We start from the raw sequence: 19147 nt of genomic DNA on the forward strand, positions 1-19147 counted from the left end.
AACTGGTTACGTCTCTTTCTAAATAATGCTATTAATTCTTCCAACTGCATTAAAATGCATAAAACCACAAGCATCACACATGCTTTAGAACATGTAAACAGATTTTGATACATATCTGAATATGTCCATTTTAATGAGTCCTTAAATAAGGAACATAATTAAGAAGTTCAATTGATGTTTAGACCTTTGAGGGAAAAACATGCAGATTATGCGACGAAACCACAAGGCTGTTTCCGTTGTATTGTGCCGTTAATGTATTCCCAACGCATCAAAGCGGCTTTAATCTCAGACCTAAAACCATGTTTCATGTCATCCAACTAAGGAGTCATCAAAGGGGCCTGAACAAAAGTTGACATCAATCCGTGAGAAACTAGAAAGGATCATTCGATATCATAAATTACAATATTCTCAGTAAATTAATACTTCTATTCAATAGCTATATGGGATCAGCTTTGTTCATTCAGGCCTGGAGATTCACACACCTGTACTGTTCAAACACTAATGCGGTTTTATTATTTACACCTGAGACCCTCTGTAGACCCCCACAAATTCCCTAAAGCAAGACTAAAATCATGTTAATCACAAATGGCATTTGATTAGAAGATTTAAAACCAGTTTGTCAAGTTTTGTAAATGGTAAAATTGCAAAATATGATGACATTTTTTACACTAATAATAATAAAAATAGTAAATATAATATGACATTATTTAAATTAATTAAATATAAAACAATATTAGCCTACGGGCAACAAAATTGCTCTTCAAGGATAAGACACTTTCCTGACACTGTTGACAACACGCATGTTAGTGCTAGTTGAACTGCAATATGATCATAAAATATGAAATATATATATATATATATATATATATATATATATATTATGACTAATAATATATACTTTTTTTTTTTTTTTTAAATGAGATGATGTTCGCCAAATATGAATTGTAGTTTATAGGCTCCAACTGCTGCTGGGTAGTAACACACCAGGTACATCAACACCAAGATTTGTCGATTGATAGCTACACAATTGATATCTAGAAGCCTTGTAAACAATTTGTAAGCATACATTAACTGATCATGCTTTTATGAATGTACAAATCTCTCATATAGTGAGAATAGATTAGGGTAAATATCCTTACCTTACTTAGGCGTTGCGAGATCATTCAGTGTCTTATCTCGGTGCGTGTCATTGGCCTGAATGTGATGCGTGAGGACTCCAGGCACCATCACAGCAACAGGGAGGCTAAGTGATGGACAGCTTCGTTACCCAATCACATTTTAGGGCGGGATTAAGTGGTGTCTCAAACCAATAGGCTATTAGGACATTTCTTAGACAGACTAAAAAATGTGGGTCTTTTGAAATTGGCTAAAAATATACAATATGTAAAAATAGTTATATATGGACGGCTATAGTTTTCTAAAAAACAACAACAAAAACAGTCACTTACCTTTTAGTGTAATGTGGCACTATCCTAATCAACTTTAATAAAGTATCAATTGAATATTACTAATGGTGATCCTATAAACCAGTGGTATCCAAATGGTTTCATCCCACTTGCAAGTAAATATAACCATCCCCTTTCAGAATATAAAGACAGCTATATATTTTATAATTTATTTATGAATAACAATTTAAACTATGTGAGAAAAACACGTTTTGAGATAAAACAAAATGCTTCCATGTTGGCTTTTGTAAGAATATAAAAAAGAATAAAATTGATGCATTCAATTTACTAAAAGTACATTTTGTAATAATCATATTTTTTAGGCTCCCAGTCCCCACTATCCAACACACTGTTCAAATAATAAAAAAATTGGTTTTCTTATTTTCTTCTTATTTGCATCTTCATGCAGCCCTCTTAGAAGTTTGCTGATGACCCCCCTGGTTGAAAGCCACCTATCTTGAGGTTCCCTGGCGGCCAACGCACCTCCGTTTGAAAAGACCTTTAACACATGTCTGCTTCAACAGTAAAGAGTTGCTTCATGTCCCAATTCATAATGCAACTACTCAAAATAGGCTCAGGGTTTCAATCTGTGACAAACATTTCACAAGGTTGCAGACATTCAGATTTCTCTCTCCTCTAGCATCTGCATGATCACTGTAATTCAGCATTGAAAGAAAAAATTAGAAACAAGCCAGGACTGCATTTATGTTTCTCTGGATTATTTGGGAACACATTTTGCACTTTTTTTTTATTTTATGAAAATAAGCTTCTTACACACACTATAAACATACATCCAAAAACAAAAAAACATTTCTTCCACCCCAGAAACAGTCTTGGCGACGTGCATTATTCTCGAAATCAATTACATCTCTAACTATTCTTATCCACAACATACATTAAAAACATGACTGAACCTGTGATCAGATTTATAGAGACACTGCTTTCAGAGAATTGATACGCATAGCTGAAAGAAATTAAGCAGGTGATCCAGCTTGGTTGGATGACACTAGAATGAGCATTACTGTATAATTTAAGGGGTGGGAAAGGAGAAAAGGCCTGGTTAATCTCCCCATTTCATTCTGAAAGTGTCCATGCACAGCAGAAGCCTTTCATACATTTGCAATCTTTTCTTCTTTCGAACAGTCCACGTCCTCTTGTTTAACGTCACAGTCTGCTGGTACTGTAACAGTCACCTGTGCTATTTGGATGTCCATTGCTTGCTCTTTCAATCTCTCACCGTCTACTTGTAAAACCACTGTCTCTTCCGTCTGAGGCGTCTCTTCCTCCGCCACTAGAGTCTCCTCAACAGCAACAACATCCACCGGCTCCACAGTAACATGCTCCACCCGTATGCCACCCTCCAGTATAACCCCCTCCTCTCCCTCCACAACCTCTGCCATAGTCAAGACTGTGGTTGGGTCTGAAATCATGACTTCCTCGGTGACGATAACCTTTTCCTGTAAGTCGTGGTGTTCTTGCAGATGAGTATGGAGGTCTCTGGGTTGTGTGAACCACTGATCGCAGAGGGTGCAATGATTGGGTTTCTCACCCGTGTGGGTCACCAAATGGTCCTTGAACTGCTCCCAACTATTGAAAACACTGCTACAAACCTGAGGTGTGAAAAAAAGATGAGTGAATAGAAATATAAGTGAATAGGGCTTCATGAAAATAATGCATCCATTATATAAAATGCATACATCGCATTTCTGAGTGAAGCACTGAACAGCTCTTGCACGCTAACAGCTCTTGCTCTGGTGTTTTTAGTGTCTGATAGAGGCTCAGATCACAATAAATGCTGCTCTACAGTCGACACAAACTGATCTCGCCATGTTCTGTGAGTTTTGGTCACTTATAATGTGCATTTGGGAAGGCAACACGCACAAACTATCTCCCCAAACTTGTAATAAGCGCTTATAAATCAGTTGTCAACAATAGATACGATTTAATAACCTGCGTTTTTCTTTCAAAATGATGCTTTGACATTCAAAACTGAAGATGTTAAGACAACCATAAATATTAGCCTTGTGATTTTACAGTTGTACTCTCAACAAAATTATATTTTCTTATATTTTATAGTGTAATATTACACATTTTACAGTACAAGGACAGCAAACCCGGAGTTAAAATCATAAATTGCAATTTTTATCATAAGTGAGTTTTTCAGAAAGGTTGGTATATTAAAATACATATTTGGACAATATGTTATTGGTAAAAACCAACCTGGCATTCATAGAGCTTCTTTCGCCCTTTTTTGGCTCCAGAGCCATTTTGACACGCTGACATGTGGCACTTCAGCGTACTGTTCCTGGCAAAACGTTCATGGCATTCTGGACACTCAAAGGGTTTCTCACCTACACATATATGGATAAGTGAAAAACTGATTAGATATTAAACTTGAATACATTTATAAAGATACATTTAACCTCATAATAGCTCACTCACACACCTGTGTGCTTCCTTAAATGCTCTTTGAAATGTCCAAAATGATCGAACTGCTTTTCACAGTACTCGCAAACATGCACTTTCTTTTTCTGCCGTCGGGACTGTTCCTCTGCATCAAAATGAGAATTATTCAGGTGCTGTTTAAGAGCTCCTTCCCGAGCATATACTTTGCCGCAGTGCCTGCAGACAAAGCCCCTATCCGGGGTAGCGGTGTGAGTCTTCATGTGCTGTTTGAGGTGGTAGTAGAGTTTGAAGCAGCGGTCACACTTGTCACAACGGAAAAGGTTGTCCAGCTGAGAGATCTGGACCTCCACCACTTCAATATTCTCCAGCGTCTTGGAGGCAATCACAGTCTCTTCCGGCACGACTACTGTCTCATCCTCCTTTTTCATCACATGGAGTGTCTGCTCTTCCTGTTGGTACTTGCTAGTGATATCAGCCAGCAAAGCCAACGCGGAGTCATCCGAAGACGGTTCGGTGGAACTCCTGGCAGCATCCACTACCTCCACCAGACCGCTTTCCTCCACCTCGATATGTTCCTCATCAACCTCCACCTCGATTTCAACAGATTCAGTCTCCACTGAAGGAAGAGTCTCAGTGATCACATTGAAGGTCTCTGCGATCTTCCTCTTCTTAGCCTTGCTTTTTCCAGCCAAGGCCTGGGAGGGGTTTAATGAGGTGGTACCATTCCTTCTAGGTGGGAGAAGAAAACTAATAGTTTAATAATCAACTACAAGATCAAATCAAGCACAAGATTTTTTTTTTTTAGAAGTAGAATAGGTGAGTAACCTGTTGTTCAAGGCTTTAATTGCCTCCTGCATTTGAAGGTACTCTGCTGCTCTCCAGACATCACTGACTTCTTCCTCACCATCCACAGCTAATGTAGCCGTATAAGTGAACTCCATTAGGTGGCGGAAGGCAATGTTGCCAACACCTGTTCATTACAACAGAAATATTGAAGTAATGTTTATTATTTGAGCATATAACATTCTGGAGTAATTTTTTGATTTTCACTATCGGGGCTGGGGGTACGTAACGGCAGAAATGTGCGTTTTGTCAACTAGTCCACTTGTTGGAACCAAAAACATGAGGTCCAACCTGAGCGGATTCAGGTCTGATATTAGTAGCCTCTGGTTTCTGGTAAAACAAATTGTGCTTTTACACAATGGTCCCAAGAATATCTGAAAATCTTTTAAAATATGCCCACTTTCCATTGTTTGTTTTGGGCATTTAACAAAATATATATAAAAAAATGTTTTTAATAAAAAAATAAATATGTGATAATGTTAATATCCCCGTTCTTCTCAGTCAATCTGTGCTTCTATGTATTTATCTGTTTATTTTTTAACACCATGCCAACATCCCAGCTTCTGTGGCTATTTCCATGGCAAGAAAAAATGCCATGGATAGTAAACTATATCGGTTTTTAAAATAAATGTTTGCTAAAACTCAAAAAATATAAAAAATATATAATAATAATAATACATACATATACATATATATATATGGTTTGTAAAGTAAAAAAAAAAACCTTCCAAAATGTTAACTGAATAAAAAAAAAAAAAGGTTCCTCAAGGTATTAAAACCAGCACAATCTAACAGAACATGGATAAGGATAAAGGATTTTGACAAATTATCATGTTGGGGAATATTCTCTTAAAATTGAACAATTTGTGTCATCCTAGAATGGCCTATTCAGCAACAGGTATGAACAATCTTGTCCCATCAATTTAGAAAAATTATTTACAAAAAACTCCCAACACTGGGACTGATTTTGTGCTTCTGTGTGTAAATGATCAAAACCTCCTGGATACTGGTGCATGCAGTGCACTCCATTCGAGAGATTGAGAGCAGCTATTGGCGTGTTAATTTATTAATATTACCAAAAATATACATTTCCTAAAACATTAAAATGTACTGTAGCTAATATAAACGTTATGAAGAAAATGAATTATATCAACAAATAAGGTAGGAAGACAGGCATACTTTTAAAACTACACCTCCCATGGTGTTTCTTATTTGTCAACAAATGACATTTTGGGAAATTATCAAAATTAAACTTAAAAAACGTGTGTTTGGAAAAAAACCAGCCAGTTCATCTTTATGGCCGGTCGACCAGTGCATCTCTAGTCCTGGGTCAGACTCTGGTTTTTCTTTTAAAAAAATTGGGTAAGAATTGATTCGAGGCAGCTCTTAGGACCCAAGAAGACCTCTACTGAAGTATATCTGTCTTCAATTAAAAAAATTCTGCCAACAAGCAGAAAACTATACTGTGTTGCAGAAAGGCACTTCCAGTTTAGACCGCTTTGCTGATTAAAACTGCCATTATCCAGGAAAAATAGGCAAAAGGTAATACTATACTCTTCATTATGGCAATAATATATAACCATTTTTGGTTACATACAATTGTATGTATTGTTAGGTACCTTCAATCTCCACTAGAGGCTCTTGAGTGAAGTCCTGGAAGAATTTGTGGAAAAACTGACTGCATGCAGCCAAAACAGCTTTGTGGGCCCTAAACTGATGTCCTGTTAAATAACCAGAAATCATCAGCACCACCGAATATGTGCAACTTTTAATTTGACTGTATAACATTTAGCATAATTCAGAAAGGCATTAGGTTAAGAGAAGCAGAGACTGGAAACCTTACCATCCACAATGAGAGTGATGTCTGTGAACTGATCCAGCTGACGCTGCTCATTCAGTTTGTCAAGCATCACTTTATAATGGGCTGGAAACTCATGCCCATAGTCAACATCTCCATCAACTGACATGGTTCAGCCCTTGCCCTGCGCATGCAAGTACTATGAAGAAGGAGGAAAAAACATGATGGAATGAGAAAATTATTTATGTATAGTATTTATGTTATAATAATAATAATAATAATAATAATAATAATAAAGAAATGAAGATACATGTGACCTCTTGGTAACAAAAAGCAGTTACAATAATTTTTTTTTTTAAATGTTGCCTACAAGATTAAACTGTTAAATGTCAAAGCATTTTTAATGCAAGGCTATTTATCTGCAATCTTTAACATAATTGTTTCATTCAACACAGATAATGCGTTTAGATAAATTAAGCACATACTTTGTAATGGCCCCTATGCCAACAGATCCATAGATTAGCGGGCATATCTAAGCAGCATGCCGAATAAGCGCGCATTTCTACAGGGAGCTTCTCTACGCAAGACTGGCAGCTTTACACCCAGCGGTTTTACTGCTATAAAAGCCACGTACTTCAAAAGCCCAACCGTATAGAGATCCTACAGAAATCTACAAACGGAAAAAGAAGCACTGTGTGCAGGTCAGCTTCATGTTCCTCGCACGCTGGGCCTGTGGCTGCTAACGCATTCGCCATTTGTTTTCTGGACCATTGTCGTTACGTCATCAAATCGCGCATTAAAATGCTATTTTAATCAGACAAATTCCCTTTCGCCTAAATAATGAGTGACGCCGGGCGTCTAACGCTCCGGAGAACTTACCCCGGGTGACGCTCTGATGCTTATTGCGGTTGTTTATACGCGTTGGAGGCCTGAAGCGATCAATGTGCTGTTTTTCCTCCGCTCGTCGAAAAAGGGCGGTCGTTCTACTCTGGCCTCGAGTTCCCATAAGCCCTTGCGGATGAGTTTTATCGCGCGAGGCTGATAGGTGGCGGTTACCAAAGCAACGGTGCCCAACTACGACCCGTTATATTCAAGTATGGAAAAGGTCAATAAGATTCAGATTCATTATTTATTGTCCATTCTTAATTTGTTTTCACAGACTGTACCAGGAGCAACATTCAACACGCATAACATGCACATACCACGCAGAATTTTGTACACATAATAGAAATAATTGCAAAAATAAATAAATAAATAAAAACTTTTACAGTAAATAAATTAGGCATTCTGTGAATTCAATACTCTTATAGCTGAGAGTACAAAACTTTTCCCTAGCCTTGATTTTTTTATGGGGTAACGTTAGCTGTCTATCTGCGGCCTGAGGGAAGAAGGGTAAAACATGAGTTAAGAGGGTGGCTGGGATTTTGTATAATGGTGTTTGCTCTACGAATTGTAATGTTAGCTGTGTCAATGAGAGCTGACAAGCTGGGTGTGGGAAGACCAATTATTTTTGAGGAAGTGTTAGTGATTTTAAGGAGCTCGTTTCTATTAGTGAGAGATATATTATTGGTCTATATTTACATTTTACAAACAAGCATTATACGAAAGCCAATCAAAGCCTTGTACATAGGCTACTCTTTCAGCATAAGATTTTATGTAGGCCTATTTATTTATTGATAATTGTAGGCTACAACACAATACAGGGAACAACCAAGACCAGATCTGCAGGTTTTATGAAGGTATATTTTAGACTAGACTAAGTAGAGAAAAATTGAAGGGAGCACAATACGTCACTCACTGTGTTCTCTAAATGTAACTGTCTAGGGAGAAACACAATGAGTTATGTTAGCATCGATTCAGAGTTTGAATATACAACTTCTAAAATATATAATATTTTAATTAATTTGACCAAAATTAAAAGCTTGAATATCTCTGCTTCCAACCACTAGAATAGTTTTTCCACAGAATTTTTGTCTGGTTTTCCAGTGCATATGTTTACAGATTCCTAAATTAAGATTTATAAATCACATTAAAAATGTCTACAGATTCTTAAATCAAGATTGATAAATGACATCAAATTTTAAATCTTTTTCTTTCTTTCTGTGAAACTGATCAAAATGAAATGAGTTTATTAAAACAAGAACAAATATCTGAATTATTTTTTAGAAATATCTCAGAAAAATCTAGGCTACTTAATTCAAAGGGACGTTTTCATAGATATTTGTTTTAAGCAAACTAATTTCGTTTTGTTCAATTTTTCAAGACTTTAGTTTACATTTGCATCTCATGTAAATGTATCTTGATTTAACCTAAATATACCTGTATATATATATATATTTTTTTTTTTTTTTTTTTTTTTTTTGCTATGCTGGCAACATTCAATGCCATGGCTAAAGTATAGACTTTACTTATGCCATGAAACACATATTAATAATGGAGAAATATCCCTTCTTATTTAGCAGTGAAACCTTATCACAAATAGGCACTTTTTTGGAGTGTGATTGTCATCCAATATAGTAGCTTCTGTTTAAAAACACAAATAATTATAATAATAAAAATACACAAATTACTAGAAATAAATCAGAATTTATTTAAATGAAAATATTAATTCTGATCAGTTAATTGTTGAAAATTAATTGTTGCTATATATTGTAATGTAATTTGTGAGAGATTTTTCCAATGCATATATTACACTGAATTATTGATTGACATACAAAGCTCTCCACTGCCCTCCTGAGGCACGCTTGAGATAACACCTATAATATCATATATTACAGGTGTTATCTCAAGCGTGCCTCAGGAGGGCAGTGGAGAGTTTTGTCTGTCAATCAATAATTCAGTGAAATATATGCATTGGAAAAAAAATCTTTTTACATTTAATCATTTAGCAGACGCCTTTATCCAAAGTGACTTACAAATGAGGAAAGCAATCAAACTAACAATCTGGAAGCAATGCAAGTGCTGTGACCAGTCCCAGTTAGTCTAGCACAGTTCACGTAGCACAGTTTTTTTTTTTTTCTAGATATATAGAATAAGTGTTAGTATTAATGGGTCAAGTGTTGAGCCATTTCTTGAAAGCGGCTAAAGACGCAGCAGCTCGGGTTGAGGCAGGTCATTCCACCAGCAGGGAACTGTCAAGGTAAAGGTCAAGGTTCTGGAGTGCACATACGTCTTAAGTAATGAGTTTAGGTATGGGGTGCAGAGCCAGTGGTTGTTCTGCATAAGTAAACATCAGTGCCTTGAATTTGATGCGAGCGGCAATTGGCAACCAAAGCAAGTTTGAGGAGAGGTGTGACGTGCGCTCTTTTCAGCTTGTTAAAGACCACTCTTGCTGCAGCATTCTGGATCAGATGCAGAGGTTTGGCAGTGCATGCTGGAAGGCCTGCCAAGAGAGCATTACAATAGTCCAGTCTGGATAGAATCAGAGCTTGGACAAGGAGTTGTGTAGCATGCTTCGATAGGAAGGGCCTGATCCTCTTAATGTTGTATAAGGCAAAACTGCAGGACCGGGCAGTTCTAGCAATGTGGTCTGTGAAGATTAACTGATCATCAATCTCAACTCCAAGGATCCTGGCTGTCCTGGATGTAGTTATGGCTGACGAACCATAGCTGAATGGAGAAGTTATGATGAAGTGTTGGGCTGGCTGAGACCACAAACAGTTCTGTCTTCGCAAAGTTGAGTTGAAGTTGGTGGTCCTTCATCCAGCAAGAAATGTCTGTCAGGCAGGCCGAGATGCGAGCAACTACTGTCAGATCATCTGGCTGGAATGAGTTGTATGTCTTCAGTGTAGCAGTGATTGGAAAAAACATGTTTCTGAATGACAGATCCTAATGATGACATGGAGATGGAGAAGAGAAGTGGTCCAAGCACTGAGCCCTGAGGTACCCCCGTAGCTAGATGTTGCGACTTAGACACCTCACCCCTCCACGACACCCTGAAGGACCTAGCTGAGAGGTAAGACTTTGGAGTGCGGTTGCTGAGATGCCCTTCGTCATGAGGGTTGACAGGAGGATCTGGTGGTTAACTGTGTCAAAAGCAGCAGACAGATCCAGCAGGATGAGTACTGAGGATTTTGGAAGCTGCTCTTGCCAGTCTCAGAGCTTCAATAACCGAGAGCAGGGCAGTCTCAGTTGAGTGGCTGCTTTTGAAACCAGACTGGTTGTTGTCCAGGAGGTTGTTCTGTGAGAAAGGCAGATATTTGGTTAAACAGAAGTGTTTTTGCAATAAATGGAAGAAGGGAGACCGGACTGTAATTTTTTAAAAGTGTTCGATTTAGAGTGGGTTTCTTAAGCATATGACATTAAAACTGATCATTTTTAACGTAAAAGGTCTAGCAAGAACCTTTAGCTTTGATTGCTGGAAGCAAAAAAAAAAAAACTGTAAAATTAAATACAGCATAATCTTAATTCATATCTATGGAAATTAATTCAATGTAACATTATTTAGTAAATTGATTTCAACAAAAAACATTTAAAAGAAAAGAAAAAAAAAGGTTCTAGCACAGGTTGTACTGCAATTATGGCAGCACCCTTGCTACTGTTATGGGGCTAACAGTTTAGGACCCAAGGACCAGATGTTTGAAAGAAGACCCGGAGTCAGAATTATAATAAATTGAAGAAAAGTTTTACTGAAGATAGTTTGCAGTTTCATCAGCAGAAGTCAGCTACAAGACTCACACAGGAGTTTGTTGGCCGCCCCGCTTACAGTTACAAAGATCACAGCAGTTATACCCTTCACCAAGGTCTAAGCTACATCCTTGCTTCAAGTTGCAGTTTCTGATTGGCTAAGAAATAGATTAACAAAGTAATTTTCCACACATATACAGATAGATTGAAGTATATCTCCATCGATTATGCCGCTGACACTTGGACCCTGAAGTTAGGCACGTCGTGACCTTCCAGTTCTCAGATTTGGGTTGCTGGGTGCCAGCATGTCCAGAACACCAACTCAGTCAATCTCCAATAATGCCAGTGGTTCCTTAACCTGCAACCAAGAAGACTAACACACACACCGACACATAACTTTTCCAAGGTTTGATTTGGCCAGGCTCTAATTATAAACAGGAGAGTCGTCTCAAAACATCAAGATAATGCGTTCTTTCTCTCAAGGAGAACTACACTTTAGTCTAACTGGAAAGTAAGGTTTTAACAAAGAGATGGTCCCTTAAACTATAGACTTCATTGACCCCTGTTACCATAGTTGTCAGAGTACCCTAGAAAAATGATGATGTATTTATTGACACATGTTGAAGACCTTTCTCAAACAAAACATCTTTACATATTTCATTCCTGGAAGCCGGGCTAAATGAGCAAGCACTGTTACTGCATTCATATCAAATACAGACATTAGAGAATATATGAAAAGAACATTTCAGTGATCACACTGGTAACTTCTATAATAAAGTAAAATCTCACAAGCTTAGAGAAGTCATTCAACTCATGTGATATTTAGAAGGAAAAATAATGATTAATACCTTGATTATAATCACTCATTACATAGGCTGAAGCAGCAGTGGATTCCAATCCACCCCCTTCACAACAAAAGTTTTAACAAAACATAGTGTATTTTTAAATGGTTTAACATGCTTGTTATATAATTTATGATTAGAGTGGAAATCCATTTACTAAATAATGTTAACTTGACTGACGGCTTCATTTCCACTTTCAAATATGAACCAAGCAAAGATATGACTTCCCTATGACCCTTCCCAAAGTTGTTTATGTATAATAGTGTCAAAAGATAATGTCTTGGAATAACTTAATTTGCTTAAAGAACAGAAGACCATGTTCAGATGTTGCTAAAGTTATCTTAACCTATCAAAACCTGTAGAAATGAAATCAACTGATTGTCCATTTGACTAAGTATTGTTTCTGTATCTTAAGTTTGAGGCTGGATCCTCTTACTCATTTTATATGGCCTTTGGAAGTGGGGAGAACTTTGTCTTCAGTAAACTCTCTGTCAACTCATTGAACTTCAACGTTGACTCCTGTCTTCATAGAGCATAATGGTCTCTTCATGTGGCTTAACTGTAATTCCCCTACATACCTAAAATCAAATAGATCAGACAATTTCTGAAGATGCCTAATATTTAATGTTCAGTTGTCGCACTATCCATTGGCTTGTTTTTTTTTTCTTTATTAAGAATTGACTTATATTGTTGTCTGAGAATCAGTTCATCTTATTAAATTATTTCATAATACTTTATTCAAGTTAACTATTAACTGTCAGTAATCAGTAAATCTGTGTTAACTGCATCTAAAGTGCATCACGGTCAAACTGTCCTCCAAATCATGAGACCTGATAATGAAGATTAACTACATGAAATTGATTATAAACCGGTCCAGACACAAGGATCACAGACAATGTCAACCTGAGACTTTCTTCGAATGTTTGAAACAGATTTTGAATGTGTAAGAGATTTTGAATGTGTAAGTTTTTCCAAGTAAATGTGTTTTATCATTGTTTCTCCTGTCTTACATAATTTCTGCTGCATGTTGTTTATCAAAGATCAGCAAAGAGACAGGACGTTTCAAAGTTTCATCTCAGCAGGAAAAGTGCTGACACTAACCCAGCTGTGCACTGCTGCACAAACAGGATGTTAAGAGAACCATGCAAATAAATCCGCATTGATCATTGATTCTCTCCAAATGAATGCTTTAAAAATCACGCTGTCCACAGTCCTCTGATACTCAGTTGGTTGTATTTTCTTTTCAGTGTCGCACCCAGCCCCCTCTTTCTGTATTAGGGAAAACAGAAGTCTGGAATGCAGTTCTTTAACTGTTTCCTCTCTGGACATTTTTAGCAAAAAACAAAAGTTAACTTTGTGTGTTTTTCGTCTTCTTCTTCTTTTAACAACAGAGACATGAAGAAATAAAAAAGTTTGATAAAAAAATTAAAAGAATTTGCAGTGACATAAAATATCTAATCACAATGGACTTTTTTTCAGCTCAAAGTTCTGGCTTGTCCCTTCAAACACATTATGAAGGTTGCATACATTTATATTCTTGCTGATGCGTGTAAACCCTGGGTGAATACGTGAGCTATTAACGTTTTTGAAACAGAGACAGAGGGACCTTTGCCCTGCTTTTAGTCAGGAAAAACAAGAGGGGTATAAATAGGAGGAGCTGTTTGGGAGCGGGTTGTTTTTGTCTAGAATCAGCTAAGAAAGCTTCGCTGCTGAAGACTCTCAAGTAAAATAAGTAAGTGTACACTCCTCAGTTATGAGATATCTTTTTCTTTTTGCTCTTTTTAGTTCTTATGTAAAACAACATGTTTGCATTACTTATGCATTTCTTAAACTATTCAAATCTGCTTAAAAATTAGATGCTTGAAGTTTTAATGTAGTTATATATTAATGCATTATTTGCGCACCAGTTCGTGCACATTAGTTTAGCTCTGACAACTACATGTAATACATTTGCAATGTTCTTAGCATCTGGATGGACTATGGACCTTGCACGAAACTCGCATTCATTGACTTTAATCAGGAAATCTGGGGTAGTTCAAATGAAAATGTTGTCAATTTATTCACACTCATATTCTTCCACACAAAGAAGATATTTCGAAGAATATGGATAACCAGACATTTGACGGACCCCATTGACTTCCATAAAATGGGTCAACATCAACTGTTTGGTTACCCATATTCTTCAAAATATCTTCTTTAGTGTTCAGCAGAAAAAATACATTTATAGAGATTTGGAACAACTTGAGAGTGAACAGCCTAAATTATGACAGATTTAAATTTTTTGGGTGAACTATCCCTTTAATAACCAGATATGATATATGTGGCCCTGGATCACAAAACCAGTCACATGGGTCCATTTTCTGAAATTGAGATTTAAACATCATCTGAAAGCTGAATAAATAAGATTTCCACTGATGTATGGTTTGTTTGGATAGGACAATATGTGGCCGAGATACAACTATTGAAAATCTGGAATCTGAGGGTGCAAAAAAATCAAAACATTGAGAAAATCGTCTTTAAAGTTGTTCATTTATGTTGGCGATTGTGCTGCATTCACTGAATTCATGTTTTATGTATTTACGGCAGGAAATTTACAAAATATCTTCATGGAACATGATCTTTACTTAATATCCTAATGATTTTTGGCATAAAAGAAAAATCGATAATTTTGACCCATACAAAGTACTGTTGGCTATTGCCACGAATAAACCCGTGTGACTTGTGACTGGTTTTGTGGTCAAGGTCACATTTGATCAGATCAGGAATTGCTGAGTGGGCAGAAATTGTATTACGTGTGGACCAAAAGAGGCTAAGTTAAATATCAGTATTGTATCAGTATATTATACATTATATATCAGTATATTGATGTAACATTTTAACATAATAAATAAAATATAAAAGAAATAATAAAATATAGATAAATACAAATATATAGGGGGAGAGTGGGGTGATTTGTGCCAGGGGGGAAGTAGTTCCACCCCTTGTTCTGGAAAACCATAGAATAATTTGGTCATGTGACCACATAATTTTGAAAAGCAATCAATTTTACTCATCCTCCAAAGAAGAAAGATACATGGCATGAGAGTTAAGCACATTTTAGTGCAAAAAACTGTTTTTTCCCTTTCAAAGTACATTTTCTATGATTAAGGTTTTTTGATTGTAGTGTCTGGACAATTATAGACAAGTTTGAAAACATTTCACACATGTTTTAGTGCTTTAGTAGGCTACACAATGAGTCTATACAGTAAGCATGATGTTAGCTCTTAACTGCTGGATCATGCTAATTATTCAAACTTGTGGGTCTGGGGTGATTTGTGCCAAAGGGCTGGGGTAAGTTGTGCCAGATCCAGACCACCTAGAGACTTACATACTCACAGGGGATAATCTTGAGAAGTGAGGAGATGGGCATGCCTCATCAGTGTTTGACTTAGGCCTACCTGCTATGTGTTTAATTTAGCTAACACTGATTTCAGTTTTGAGTTTGCACTATGTTAATAAAGATAAGTTTTATTCAGTTTTTAAGTGGCCTAAGTCACAATAGGATGTTTAGAAATTAGCCTAGTAACTTTATTCTTATGTTACATAATTGACAGACAGTGTTCTGTCAACAGGCATCTATTGCCAAAGCCTTTTTTGCCTGAAATGATTCACAAATATCATATATTGTGTTGCTATGGTGCTCTAAATGGTTGCTAGGGCGTAGCTTGATAGCTTCACAATGATCCTGAGAGACTGATTGGTCGTCTGAGTAAAATGAGCCCGCCCCCTTGTCTCTGTGACACTGTGATCCAGAGTTGTGTTCAATACAAAATCCCTATGCAATTGACCATAGTAGGAAAAATGCATGCTATGGTATTCCAGGGTGACAATATCTAAATAAACCTTAAATTAGTCATTTTGTATTGAATTTGTCTTGCTTTCATATAGCATACGGTTCATAACAGTAAAATGTTCTGTTTTACTTCAGAAAGCACTGGCACAATTTACCCCAACATATTTCCCCAAAAGGCACAACTTACCCCGCACCAGGGGCAAGTTGTGCCATGAGACCACTTTTTTCCCAAAAGCTATATTTCTGAAACTATTTATTTCAGATCCAAAGTAATTATTCTCAGGGATGCACAACATCCTGAAATACATGCACATCCTTAAGTTGAAGGCATTACTGTCATGGCCTCACTTTAAAGTCACTTTGAGTAAAAACTGGCACAACTCACCCCACTCTCCCCCTAATGTGTTATCGTCTTTTATATGTAAGTATATATGACATTTTAATATAAAAATGAATAAAATATAACATAATAAAATAACAATAATATACAATATAAGAATAAAATATGCATCTTAAATTTTTTTTGCTGATTGTAAGGTTTGAATTGTATCTGAATTTTACAGTTGAAATGTCTGCTATACTTTTAAGAAAAATATTTTCTTTTGTTTCTTTTTTATGAATGTGAGGCATAAACTGTTGATCTTTGTGTGTAGGTTAGTGGGCTTGCTGTTTGGAGTCATGTGGAAGGCGCTCAGCCTTACCCTAGCTCTCTGCATCCTGGCGGGCTGCAGTGCAGAGAGCGAGACGGATGGAGCCCGCTGTAAACTTCCTCCTGTGTGGAAGGCTGGGGAGGAGGAGCCCATGAAGAACGCTCTAGGACATGTGACAGTGGTGGCTTACCTACAGGCCAGCTGACTGTTCTGCTTGGAGCAAGCATCAAAGTGAGTCCAGGCTTTTTATTGCAGTGATTAGCCTATACAAACATTTAAAAATAGCAATGTTTGAAAAAGAACAAGTTTGATGAAACCTTTTCAAAACCATATCTAGTCACATTCTTGATGGTGTTTTCTCTGTGCTGTTTACACAAGGTGTATTTATCTAATCCAACTTGTTGAATGTTCTTCAAGGCTTAATGACTTGCTCCTGAAGCTGGAGAACCAAGGTTATGTAAATATAACCTACATGGTGGTAAACAACCGAGATGAACGGTCCCAAAAACTGCACCACTTGCTCGAAGAAAGACTGTTAAATATCACCCTTTACGCCCAAGACCTCACCCAGCCGGATGTCTGGCAGGCCGTGAATGCTGAGAAGGATGACATTTTGGTCTATGACAGGTTTAGCTCACAACTTATTCAGCTTAATTCACCCAATGAACATATTATACCATATAACTTTATCAATATACCACTAAATACCCTTTTCTACCAGGTGTGGACGACTCACTTACCATCTGTCTCTTCCATATACCATCCTGAGCCATCCACATGTGGAGGAGGCTATAAGAAAAACCTATTGTGATGGTATTTGTGGAGAGTGCAACATAGAGGTAAAACAGCAGTGATTTAACGTTAAATGTGTTTATGTAACGATCATTTTTATTTTATTATTATTTAACTTTTTTATACATAAATGCAAATTTCATGGAAGTGATACAATTTAAATTTTAATATCTATGGAATCTTTCCATTGCAAAAAAAAAATAAAAAATTATTCATAGTGGAAAAGGTTCTTCAGATTATTAAAATCACACTAAGAAAAATGGTTATTTAAAGAATTGTTCACTAAAGGGATCTTTGGGGAACCCAAAATAGCTCTTGGCAAAGCTGAGAAAAAGAAAAAAAACTTTTTCCTTTTCCTCTGGTCAGAGTTCACTGCAACTTGAAGAGTGCAAGAAATCCACAGATGTGAATACACCAGCAGAGGAAGAACGGCCTCACCATCACAATCATCACGATCATCATGAACACAGTCATCACGGTCATCACCACGGTAGTGCGGAAAGGCATGGTGGCTCCCACCATCACCACCCTCACCATCACCACCACCAAGGCCAACAACAGGTTGATGTGGGTCAGCAGATTGACTTTGGTCAGGTAGCCGTTAAACAACCAGTGATGAAACGACCTTGAGCCAAGCACACTAGGTGAAAAGTCCAGTTCAGCTGACAGCAGGGGGCAGATTCTCCTGTGGCCAGCTGATGCTGACACTGACGACAGCTCTTTGGTGGGGAGGGTAGTGGCCGCGTGGCAGGCCTCTGACACTGTGAGGAGACTCTCCCAGCCTCCTGACACTGACAGGGCCTGAAGGTGGAGGACAACAACATCAGGGAGACCTGACAGTGACGTCCCGCCCACCCCACTGAATGAGAGCAGTCGCAATCAACCTGAGCCTGACCAGCAGGGGACGCTAGTTGAGTATGACAAGAGAAGTAAACAGGGCCGTTGCCTGATCATTTATAGCTTCACGGAAACATCAGTGAGCCCGGCACTGCTGGTCAGCGCTCTCGTTTTATCTACCAACTAGTATTTACACCTCAGCGTGTGGCAGCACTGGACCTTTGCATCCCATTCTGAACGAGTCGCAAATTGGTTCTTCTTATGGAAGCTAAACAATTCAATCTAAATAACCTAGTTTTTGCAATTTTTCTGGTTAAATCTGTTATATAACAAACAAAACCATCTGACTTTAATGGGTCCAGTGTCTGTTTTCTTCTGAGAGTGTGTCAGGTTCATCATGTTAGTGTCTTTTCACCTCTATATGCTTTATGTGGCATTTATGAAGGCAGGTGCAGAAACTATGCTCTAGTGGTGCCTGTCCGATGTTAGGCCATACAGAGCAGAGGGCAAAGATCACGTAACATCCTGTAACCTTTGCTATACCCAATCAAAGCTATGAAAATCTGGGGTATTAAAATCTATTTTGTCATTATTCTGGTATTCAAAAAGATGTTTTAGTTTAGCTGTGTGGAGATAGAGGTGGTAAAGTAGGCGGAGAGATTCTGATCATGAGAGTTTTAAACACTGTTGAGAGACTTCATTTAAAGGTAATGGACCACTTTATGATCTGTTTTATTTTAGTTACTAACACAAATGTTGTAAGCGGGTCGTAAAATTGATATGCTCTGCAATGCATTACAAAAAGGTTAATGGATCATAGGGAAATTGACAAAATGTAACTTTTACTACACATATAGAGAGGAGTTTGGGGAGTAACTGGAAAAAGGTTTGGTCATTGTTATCTTGGGAAGGGCTGTTTGAAACATTTTACATACTTAATGAAGGTTTTCTGGAAAATCTAGTATCACCTGGAAGACCCGAGAAATTGTATGAAAATTGTATGTTTGTGATGGTGCCAATGACATATGAATGTGAAAAGCAAGTGAAATGTAAGAGAAAAACATGTTACACAAATA

General features: G+C 37.3%; 2 protein-coding genes across 4 annotated transcripts; one reads left to right on the plus strand and one right to left on the minus strand.

Annotated features, from left to right (window-relative positions):
• Positions 1-2147: 2147 nt before the first annotated feature.
• On the minus strand, positions 2148-7521 carry znf131 (zinc finger protein 131). Of its 3 annotated transcripts, none has more exons than XM_082187991.1 (7): positions 7372-7521; positions 6538-6691; positions 6314-6415; positions 4677-4821; positions 3892-4577; positions 3666-3796; positions 2148-3055 (listed from the first exon to the last, which is right to left on the minus strand). In XM_082187991.1, exons 2-7 carry the CDS (start codon positions 6659-6661, stop codon positions 2555-2557), a joined length of 1689 nt encoding a protein of 562 aa, XP_082044117.1. In that variant the 5' UTR covers positions 6662-6691; positions 7372-7521; the 3' UTR covers positions 2148-2554. The 3 variants fall into 3 exon arrangements, with proteins under 3 accessions (XP_082044117.1, XP_082044115.1, XP_082044116.1); XM_082187989.1 differs by having other exon boundaries at positions 3892-4580; XM_082187990.1 differs by lacking the exon at positions 7372-7521 and adding an exon at positions 6978-7347 and having other exon boundaries at positions 3892-4580.
• Positions 7522-13537: 6016 nt separating this feature from the next.
• selenop (selenoprotein P) lies at positions 13538-18866 on the plus strand. Its single transcript, XM_082189102.1, is given in 8 exon segments — positions 13538-13692; positions 16446-16673; positions 16860-17069; positions 17164-17281; positions 17601-17861; positions 17865-17879; positions 17883-17897; positions 17901-18866. Coding segments are annotated over 7 exon segments (855 nt in total). The 5' UTR covers positions 13538-13692; positions 16446-16470; the 3' UTR covers positions 17934-18866.
• Positions 18867-19147: the final 281 nt, after the last annotated feature.

Source organism: Leuciscus leuciscus (genome assembly GCF_965113295.1).
Source record: "Leuciscus leuciscus genome assembly, chromosome: 13".
Classification (NCBI taxonomy): domain Eukaryota; kingdom Metazoa; phylum Chordata; class Actinopteri; order Cypriniformes; family Leuciscidae; genus Leuciscus; species Leuciscus leuciscus.